Source organism: Alligator sinensis, unplaced genomic scaffold (assembly GCF_000455745.1).
Source record: "Alligator sinensis unplaced genomic scaffold, ASM45574v1 scaffold990_1, whole genome shotgun sequence".
In the NCBI taxonomy this organism is placed as follows: domain Eukaryota; kingdom Metazoa; phylum Chordata; order Crocodylia; family Alligatoridae; genus Alligator; species Alligator sinensis.
The window spans coordinates 903,163-913,742 of NW_005842506.1; the positions used below are offsets into that span (position 1 = coordinate 903,163).

General features: G+C 39.0%; 1 protein-coding gene across 1 annotated transcript in view; it reads left to right on the forward strand.

Annotated features, from left to right (window-relative positions):
• Positions 1-10,580, forward strand: part of TRRAP (transformation/transcription domain associated protein) — a 140,906-nt gene that overhangs the window by 41,830 nt on the left and 88,496 nt on the right. The window contains 7 exon segments of the mRNA XM_025213106.1: positions 316-437; positions 2,830-3,000; positions 4,294-4,362; positions 7,642-7,695; positions 8,869-8,988; positions 9,307-9,426; positions 9,745-9,909. Coding sequence (XP_025068891.1) covers positions 316-437; positions 2,830-3,000; positions 4,294-4,362; positions 7,642-7,695; positions 8,869-8,988; positions 9,307-9,426; positions 9,745-9,909 — 821 coding nt within the window.

A 10,580-nucleotide genomic window follows, 5' to 3' on the forward strand; every position in this document is an offset into this window, starting at 1 on the left:
TCGGTGACTGTTTTTGAGGTTGGTTATTTACAGTCAACTTTTTTGGCCCCAAGTATTTGAACTCAAAAATATATTTTTGGAATGATTACCTTGAACAGCACTTGGGATATGTAAAAACGCTATTAATAGTAGCTCTGGTCTTTTTTTTTTTCCCTCTTGTGAAATCTGTTGCTTTTGGCAAAGCATGGTAAACTTTAGTTGTCAGTAATTTCTGTTGAAATAGAAGAAGTGGAGAAAGGGAATAAAAACAAAAATTGGTTTACCTCTTTGTATTTCAAGTTAACAAGGAAAACAAAATTACTTTGATTTTTGCAGATGCTTTAGCTGCCTGCAATTACTTGCCTCAGTCAAGAGAGAAAATTATTGCTGCACTTTTCAAGGCACTTAACTCAACAAATAATGAACTGCAGGAGGCAGGAGAGGCATGCATGAGAAAGGTTAGTGATATTAAAACAATACTGCTTTGGTCTATCCTTTTTTGCTTTTCCCAAGAAACAGTGTAACAAAGAATCCGTGTGTCTACTAGGATTCATGACTGGTTTGTTATGTTTATGTCCAGAGAGGCACCAATATAATTGAGTTTGTCAGAAGTTTTTTGGGAGGATGTGAATTTAGCCATAACAATTTCCTAGGCAAACTAGGCATACAAACTCTTGATTAGAGACCACATTTTCCTTTAGGACAGCTATAGTCAGTGTTTTGTTATTCCAAAGTTAAAGATATGTCAATCTTAACCCCCCAAAATAGTCTTATATCTTTTACATGCTTTCAGTGTGTTGCTAGTCCTCTGATACAGATTCAGTTACAACATAACAGTTTGATTGCACTTATTTGGCATGTCCAGATGAGTATGGCCGTGCGATGTGTGGTGCCGCAAACATGTCTGCGGTGCCACATACTGCACGGTCAGGTGTTCTCTGTGCTGCAAGGAAGCACTGCCCATGCATGCGCTGCTCTGCATCTTTTTCCATGGGGTTTTGGTTCCCCCCCCCCCTTTTTGACTCCTGGATATCCTGTCAGCCAGGTTCTGCCTGGCAGGATCACTGCTGCTGTAGCCCTGGGAGGCCCCCAGGGTCCCAGGTAAGGCTGCTGGGACCGGCCCAGTGCTGACTTCAGCTTCTCCTACCCCACCCAGGGTAACTTGCTGTGCACCAGAGTGCGTATGGCACATGCATTCCCCAGGGACAAGTAGCTGCAGCTCAAGATGTGCCACTGCTGCTTGTCCCCAGGGAACCAAACGCCCGTTCTTGTCTGGACATGGCCATCGATACTTAATGTATATTTACTATTTATCATCCACTTCATAAAGAGGGGCAGACATGGTAGCTTGCTACACAGAGTGCATGGTCCACATAGACTCTAATATCTGTCCCTTGAAAAGTATTCATGCTAATGCTGGTAGCCTACAGCGGTTGCTCAACCCTGGGAGACCCCTATGGGCCAGCACATGATCAAACCCATGGTCAGTTCTGATGAATGGGGTCTCGCCTAAGTCTGGATCTGGCTGTGCAGGGCCAGAAATTTGAGCATGACACAACTGCAGATTTGTAGGCCCCATATATGCTAGGGATCAGGTACTTTGCTGGGACTGAGCTCTCTCCATTGCAGCAGGAAAGAAAGTGTTGGAGATAGTTAACTCTTTATTCCGACAGTCTGGCCTTGATAAAAGTTAGAGCAGCTAAGGGGCTGCTTTATATTACGCCTCTGGTGTAGGATGTTCATCTCTTCTGCTCATCACCACAATAATCTGGGACTAGTTGGGACAGAAGCAGCTTTATACCAGGGAAAAATCTCTCTTACTGTTAAAAGCCAAATCCCAGGGTCCTTTATGCTACTTTGGAATGCAGAAGGATTGTGGGAGTTCTCAGCTGAAAATCTGGCCCTATGGCTTTCAAACCAAGTTTATAACCAGTTACTGATGTGATTGGCTCTAAATATTGCTCATCCATGTAGTGTTAGTACTTAGTATCAATATGGTAGCTTGCAGTGTTTCACTCTTGCTTGGGGCATAAACTAGTACTGACTTATCCTGTAAACTCTTCCACATGCTGCTTTTTAATTGTGACCAGGCCATAGATTTCATAGACATTAGGGCTGGAAGGGACCTCAGAAGATCATGAAGTCCAGCCCCCTGCCCCAGGGGCAGAAAGGATCCCAGCAAGATAGGCATCCAAATGTTCCTTCTTCCTGTGGTTGTGGCTCAGATATGGGTAACTTTTTGCTAACCTCCCAATTCCCTTTCAATAAGATACTTTAAAGTGCATTACTGGTGACCATTTCTTCATGTTTTCTGGTATCTATCTCCCTTTATTGAGGCAATATAGATTTATTACTTACACTTCCTCCTTTGGAAATGCAGTTCTGCAACATGAGTGGGTGGAGACATTGAACACCAGTCTGTGTATATTGTGGAAACATAATATGAAGACAAACTCAGTCAAGTTAGTTTCTAATATAGGCAGAGCCATTACATTCTCTCTTGTAATTTTAAAACTGATGGTTTAATGAAAAATACAGGAAATGATTCCACACTACTACTCCATGCAGAATTTTAGAATTCCTCACTTAACACTAGTAATATAAGAAGAAAGTTTGGTTAATTAAATCTCCAGTTTGCATACATCAGGGTAAAGCGTGTTCTTCTTGGGTCCATGCTGCCATGAATTGTGTTTGTTTTTTTTTTAAAGCTGGACATCAGCAATGTCATTTTTATTGTGCAGCTGTGAACTTTAAAAAAAAAAATGCAGAGCATTTTCTGCATAATTGCTTTGTGTAAGCGTCTCTTCAGAAATAACTGAATTTTATTGCAGTTGCTTTACTTCCTTGCAGTTCTTAGAAGGAGCCACAATAGAAGTAGATCAAATTCACACACACATGAGACCATTGCTTATGATGTTGGGAGATTATCGAAGCCTGACATTAAATGTTGTGAACCGTCTGACTTCCGTCACACGCCTTTTTCCAAACTCTTTTAATGACAAATTCTGTGACCAGATGATGGTAAGTCCCATTAATGATTTTTACTATTCTTGATAGGAAAATTTATTTTAACTACATTTGTTTCATCTGACACCCATACAATTCAAGAGTCAAAGAAAGCCAAATTGTGAATTAATGAATAGATTTACATGAGAGGTTTCCATGCTTTACTAATTGTCAATGTTAATTTACATTATGAAATGGTTTGCATGATTAGAATTTGAAAACCATACTATTATTGAACCCGGGGGAGGGGGGTGGGGACCAGGACTTTCATCTGTTGAAGTTAAACTTGGTTATACTCCTGGGACAGATTTCTTCATCTAAACATGGGCTGTCAGGATACATGCTTGTTTTCCTTTTGTAGCTGGATAAATATTGCCTGGGCAGGTTGGTGTATCTTTTGAATGTTAAAATGATAGTGCTGTAATCTTCCTTTTTATATTTGGATTTCATAATGGAAAAGGAAAGCCTTTGTCACTTTTACCATTGGCTTTTGTCCATTAAGATGTGAACAAATAATTTGACCAGGTATGAACCAGTAGTGTATGTATAGGGATGTATGAGGGTATCCCAGCCTCAGCTGCCGATTTAGTGGGGGGCCTCTTTGTGTCTGGGACTTAAATGTTTTTCCATCGGTCCACATACACTTTAATTTCTGTCCCTTGAAAATAAGGTGGAAAAGGACTTGCACCTTGCTTTGAAGATCAACAAATTTGGGTTCTTTTGGATTTAAATGGTGAAACTTGCTCCACAGTTGAGGGTCCATAACAACCCTTTGGTAATCTCAACGGTTGTTGTACCACGTGGGGAATGAATAGGCAATCATTACAGGTTTTCCACTCTCTTTAGAAAAAACTTCTAAGGCCTGCTGCCTTTTTAAAACCTAAATGTTCTTAATGATCTTGAGGTGAATCATATTAGCACCCTGGTTTTGAAATGACAACCATGGATATCTGTTCCATGGTCTGCACTTGGGGGGGGTGGCAGGAATACCGCAGCTTTCAAATCAAGCATAGATTGATTACAACTCTTCTGGCTGTAGTTACTAAGGCATTTTAGAAGCAGTTGAATGTCTTTCAAAACACACCTGGAGCAAACTGTTGGGTTGCAAGTAACAAGCTCACCTCCCCAATCAACAGAGCTAAAATAAATGCAACCAATTTATTTTTTTTTTAGTTTGTTCCTTCAAACTATAAGCAATTTCAGCTTCAGCTTCATCTGGTGTAAATTTTGCTGTGACAGGTATTGTTGCTTTGTTTAAGTGGAACTGTAAAATTAGGGTAACAGTGCTACTGTTTAATTTCTTTACAGCAACACCTGCGTAAGTGGATGGAAGTGGTAGTTATTACACATAAAGGAGGACAGAGGAGTGATGGAAATGTAAGTGAATGGTTCCTTTTATGGAGGAGGGAAAAGCTGAAGTAAATAGTACAAAGCATTGGGAAATGCAGAATTTATTCACTTGTAGATATTACTAAAATTAGTTACACGCTGATGGGCTTTTATGACGAAGCAACATAAAATTATTGAATATTCATGAGAACTTCAGACTTTGTCCAGGAAACTGCTTACCCAGTGTGAGTGACAGCTTATGCTCTAAATCTGCAAAAAGGTTTGGGTGAGCATCCCCTTGCTCATTTTAGGGGACTGCCAGATTAATGTTCTCTCTTCATGAAATGGATTACGAAATAAAATGGTTGCATCATCCCTATTATAATATATTATAGCAGCTCTGAGCTTTTTGGATAGGGCAGGATATTAACCCAATAATAAATAAATAAAACAAAGATCACACCATAATCTCAAACGAGACAATCTTATTAATTATTCAATTTAAGTTTTATAGTCATTTGTTGAATATGTTGGATGTTCATGTCACATTTCGTCACAAAAAATTATATTACATACAACATTTCGGTTTTCATCTTCAGTACGATTTCTGATTTAAAAAAATCCATAGTTAAGCTAGTTCTTTTGTGATAAGTAATAGTGAGATTTTTTTGTGAGCAGTTTTGATCAATTTCTTTCCACATTACAAGTTAAAGAGCTTAAAGACAAAAGAGTACTGTAGTTGTAGGCACTTCTATTAGGGTGAAGATTTGTTGCAGTCCAAGTTAGGAAGGAATTCTCTTTTAGTTTTCAAATTGGGCTGGGTGGCTTTATTTCAGGAAATCAGACTGGTGACTTTCTAACAGTTTTCTCTTACCTTTTCTTGTCCTTTCAAAAAAGAATTTATAATCTAAGTTTGGTTATCATTACTTAAATGGCACTAGATATTTAATACTGAAACTGGTTTTATCTTCATGCTTGCATTAAGATTTAGAAGTGGCTACTGTGCAAGCATGTTGAGTAAATACTGCTATTTTATCAACTGCAGCACTGTACTGTGCAAGAGGCAAGGATTTCTTAGGGTGATAGCTTTTATTAGATAAGAGTTATATTCTTTTATTTATGTATATTCTTTTATTTATATATATATGTGTATGTGTGTGTGTGTGTATATATGTGTATATGTGTGTGTGCGTGTGCATTCTTTTATAAGCATGTAACTAATTCTAGAATATATGCGTTAGAATTCTCTTTACTGTGATGTACCTGGCTCGTTCTGATCAGACCTGTTGAAGAACGCCTTGCATTTGAAAGTTTTGAATAACTCTATCTCAATCATACAGTTGGTTCAAGTAAAGATATCACCCTAAGCAATCCTTCTCTCTCACCTAGTTTCTGGACCATCATAAATACAGCATCACTCTTACAGTACAGTATTATAGCCTTCATAGACTTATTTTTGGGATCCATTTCCCCCCCCCCAATCCAATCTACATAGATACAACTCAAATGTTATTGTGTGGCCTTTCAGTTAGCAGTATGGCATGGCTGCAAGCAGCTCTTTGTCTAGTTGTCCCTAGATGTTAGAGGTTGCACACTTAATTCTTTTGCTTTTAAATGTTTCCTGTCAGAACCATGTTTCTTTGTTACTTGTTTTTTTTAATTTTTTAAAATTCACTCTTCTAAAGATTGTCTTAAAATGGAGGGGTGGAGAAAGCAAAAAAAACCAAACCCTATCTAACCAATTGTTGACTTGCAATGAAAAAATATTTTAAACGATGTGAGTTCTTTGTACTAGGTGAATATATTGTGATTATTTTTGGTTACACATGTGATATAGTCTCAGATAACTATTTCCAAAGGTTTAAAAAAAAAATTAGTCAACTGAAATAAAAGCATTTTGACACAGTGATATTATAACAGTTTACACAACAGATAACATTTATGTAACCATAAAGTGCAATGGGTTTGGTTTTTTTTTTTTAATCTGCTGAGAGAGACTGTGGTGTGGCCACTTAGCTAATTGCCTGTGCTTAACGTTTAATCCTTATTTCTCAGTAGGGGTGGGAGGACTCTGGATGCTCACTGGTTCAAATCAAAAATAGTTTTCTAGACTGGGTCTTTAAGTAAACTGACTGTTAGTAACTAGATTTAGGAGATAATAAACTCAGTGGAGTCCGAGACGAAAAGAACCAGAAACTCATTTATTTCTTAGGGAAAAAATTAAAAGGATAGTTTGAGGACACTATATTACAGTTAAAACAAACGAATAAAACCTTTTCCCCTCATTTAGTGAGTGATGGAAAGGAGAGAACTTAGGATATGTCATTTTTGAACATCCTTATTTTGATCCAGGTTTTGTCGTACAGATCTCAGAGCTAAACTGAATAACTGGCAAGGCACTAACCCATTTACTTCCTGTTGAAACACAATTGCAGAGTTCTCCGAAGCCGCATGTTCTCAACAAAAGAAACTCAAAACCAACCCAAAACATTAAAAGGCATCTTTTTTTTTTTTTTTTTTTTTTTAATTGAGTTTCATTTATATAGTAAGCATTTTCAAGTTTGACCTGAAATCAGAGATTCACAGCACAAACTCCTGCAGGCTACTTATAAGTTACTTTTCAAATTAGGCATGTGTGCAGACAGGCAGACTCCTGGGCCATGTATTGTGTATAGCTGCCTTACCGGAATACTGGATTCCTTACCTACACACACATAAAACGGGCCTTTTATAACCTGCTATCTCCCTGATCACATGCAACTTACTTGTTAAAACAACATTTCTAGTTGGAATGCAACTTTTTATTTATTCTTCCAGTGCTAGTTAGCTAGCTAGCACTATATATAGATATAGATATCTATCTATCTATGTAAATAGATATCTATAGATATCTATCTATCTATCTATATCTATATATAGATATAGATATCTATCTATCTATCTATGTAAATAGATATCTATCTATCTATCTATCTATATCTATATATAGCTAGGACTATATAGCTATTCTTAAACACTAGTCTTCTCTCGCGTTTTCAGAACACGCAAAATGAAATCTTTCCCCTTTGTCAACAATGCTGCTTATGTGAAAAGTTGCATTGAGGAGAGGTGGGAAGTTGGAGTCCATTAGAGGGACTTTTGTAGGTTGCTACAAAGTGCTGAAGGTTTTTGTTGTCTGTGTTGGCCATACTTGTGTGTGTACATATTCCAATATTGTTTCTGCTGTCTCGTTCACCCCGAATATTTTTACTGTGTACAAGATTATGGGACGTTATGTGTAAACGATGTACAAATAGCAAAAAAGATGCTTTTCCTCCCCATCCTCAGGAGAGCATTTCAGAGTGCGGGAGATGTTCGTTGTCTCCATTCTGTCAGTTTGAGGTGAGAACATAACCCTATTCAAGTCAGTTTCTGACTGCAATCTGAAGAAGAGCATATACTTTTTTTTTTACATTTTTGTGTTTTCTTTTTGTTTTTTTTTTTCATGCTGTAATTTTTGTTTTGGTTCAGCCTGCCGTGGAAGGGGTAGAGGTGAGCCATTCAGTGGAGGCACCAGGAGGTTCTTTGTTGTTGTGTTTGGTTTTTTGCTGTGACTTGTTAGTTGTATTGTTCTGTAACGGGCAGAGTGCATTGTGCCTTTGAGTGCAGTGCTGTGAATTGTCCTATGTTTGTCTGTGGCGGAGTTGTTTAAGTAACCTTGCTGTGAAGGATGTTAAGCATGTTTGTACTAGGAAGCTTGGAGCAGGATTTTAAGTGTTTTTTTTTCCAAAGGAACTAATATTTCAGTGACTCTTATTGGGCCCCAGTCCTGCAATCTGATCTTCCCAAGTGGCCACGGGAGGCTTGTCTGTGCAGATCGGATCACAGGACTGGGGATGAAAGCTTTGCATTTAAATTCAGTTTAGGAAACACAGACCATCAGATAGTATCCCACTATAGATATGGTGCATAGTGCAGGTTAGACATTGACTTTTATTCAGTGATTTAAAAAAAACAAAAAATTCCAATTTGATAGAATATATACTTCGTTGCCCTAGGAAAATAAATTTTAATTTATACAGTTAAAAAAAGGTAAAATTGCTCATATATTGGGAGTGAATATTTGATGGGGAGCACAGCTGAATTATACAACGTGCAATGACTATTGCTGGGAGGGAGATGTCCATCTAATCTACTGTTATGGGATGCATTTGGAAAATTAGTTTTGAGGAGAATGTTTGGATTTCAAAGTTTGAGCCACTCGGCATTGTGCAGCTGTGGACACTCATAACTTCTGCCATCACCATTATCATTAACACAGCCTAGTGTTTAACACAGAAACATCCCTACTAAAACATTTATGTTGAAATGGGGGTGGATATTCCCCAGAACAGATTTTTTTTTCATGTGTTGGGGTAAGTAGTTGCTGTTTATATGTTAACTCTGCTTTTGTTTGCCAGTTATGCTAATATTTATAGAGAGAAAAGTAGTTTTTGGTAGGATCTGTAGTAATATGTTCATATCATTAGGTAGCAAATGTTAGTTTACTCTGATTCTATTTTTCTTTATCTGTAGGAAATGAAGATTTGTTCAGCGATCATTAACTTATTTCATCTAATCCCGGCCGCTCCTCAGACTTTGGTAAAACCTTTGCTGGAAGTTGTGATGAAAACGGAACGGGCTATGCTGATTGAGGTAAATGGCATTTAATTATGCTAATAGTTTCAGTTATTGCTTTACAGTAAGTTCATTGTACATGTGTCTTGAATTGTTCCAGCCACCCCGTAGGATTGTTTACTATACAATATTGATTTTTGAAAATTATTTATTTATTTTTAAAAGGTGCACTACATTGTTTGTAAGTGCTAACAAATTCTTGGGATGGGCATCCTAAATACTTTACTTCGGTGTAAGTTCTACAATAAGTGTTAATTTTTACTAGGTATTGGAAGACAAATGGACAAATTGAATAAAGAAACATATTTTAATGGAAACTTTATTTTAATCTCTCAGGCTGGTAGTCCATTCAGGGAACCACTGATAAAATTTCTGACACGTCATCCATCCCAAACTGTTGAGCTGTTTATGATGGAAGCAACTTTAAATGATCCACAGTGGAGCAGGATGTTCATGGTAACTTTTGCAGAGGAATGTCACCTTTTAAGTGTAACAAGTCAGAAATTATTGATATGGCACTTAACCATATATTGTTTCCCTTTCCTTTCCATATGATCACCTCTTCTTGTATCAGTTTAATCTATTCATTAATGTAGTCGTTTAGCTTTCAGGGCTGTTGATTTGGTACTCTTTATGACCGTTAAGTCAATCCACAAAATTTGGTATTACTGGAGTCATATAGAGAGGTGTGTATAGAGCTGCAGAGAGAAGATATGCTTTAGCATTTTTTTTAAATGCACTTCTAAAATGATTTTTTTTAAACCCTTTTTCTAGAGTTTTCTAAAACACAAAGATGCAAAACCTTTAAGAGATGTCCTGGCAAGTAATCCAAACCGATTTATCACTCTCTTGTTACCTGGTGGTACCCAAGCAGCTGTTAGACCTGGCTCTCCAAGTACTACCACAATGCGTCTTGATCTTCAGTTTCAGGCTATTAAGGTATTGATTTGTTTTTCAAATACCTTGCGTGGTTCAGGGGTGGGCAAAATATGACCTGCAGGCCAGATCCGGCCCGCCAGGGATTTCATCTGGCCCATGGGTGCCTATTAATTAATTGTACCCCTCTCAGCCCACAAACTTCACTCCCAACTTCGTGTATGGGAGGGTCCTGGCCCCAGCCCTGGCCAGCATGCACAGCTTCCAGGTGGGGCTGCTGCTGCCACTGCTGCAGCCACCAGGAGACTTGCTCAGTTTCCCCAGTGTCCAGCAGGTCCTCCTTGTGTCCCTGCTGCAGTGCTTGTCCCGGGCATTAGGTAGGGAAGCTGCAGCAGGGTGGGAACCCAGAGCGTGGGGCTGGGGTTGGTGGGAGTGCGGAGCTTGGGGCTCTCACCCAGTGGGGTGGGAAGAACGTGGAGCCCTGGATGGCCCGGTCCATCACACGCGGCTTTCCATTGCTCATATGAAGCTCCTGGGGCATGCGTGTCACTGGGGGGGGAAGCCCTGCGCAATGGAGCTGGCTTCCTTCCCCTCTCCCAGGACTCTGTGGGAAGTGGCAGGGAGCCCTGCTTTCTGGTGGAGTCCTGGAAGCTGAGCTGGTCCAGGCCGCCAGCTCCGTCACACGGGGCTCCCCCTGGTGGCGTGCAAGTCCTGGGAGCTGCATGTGAGATGTG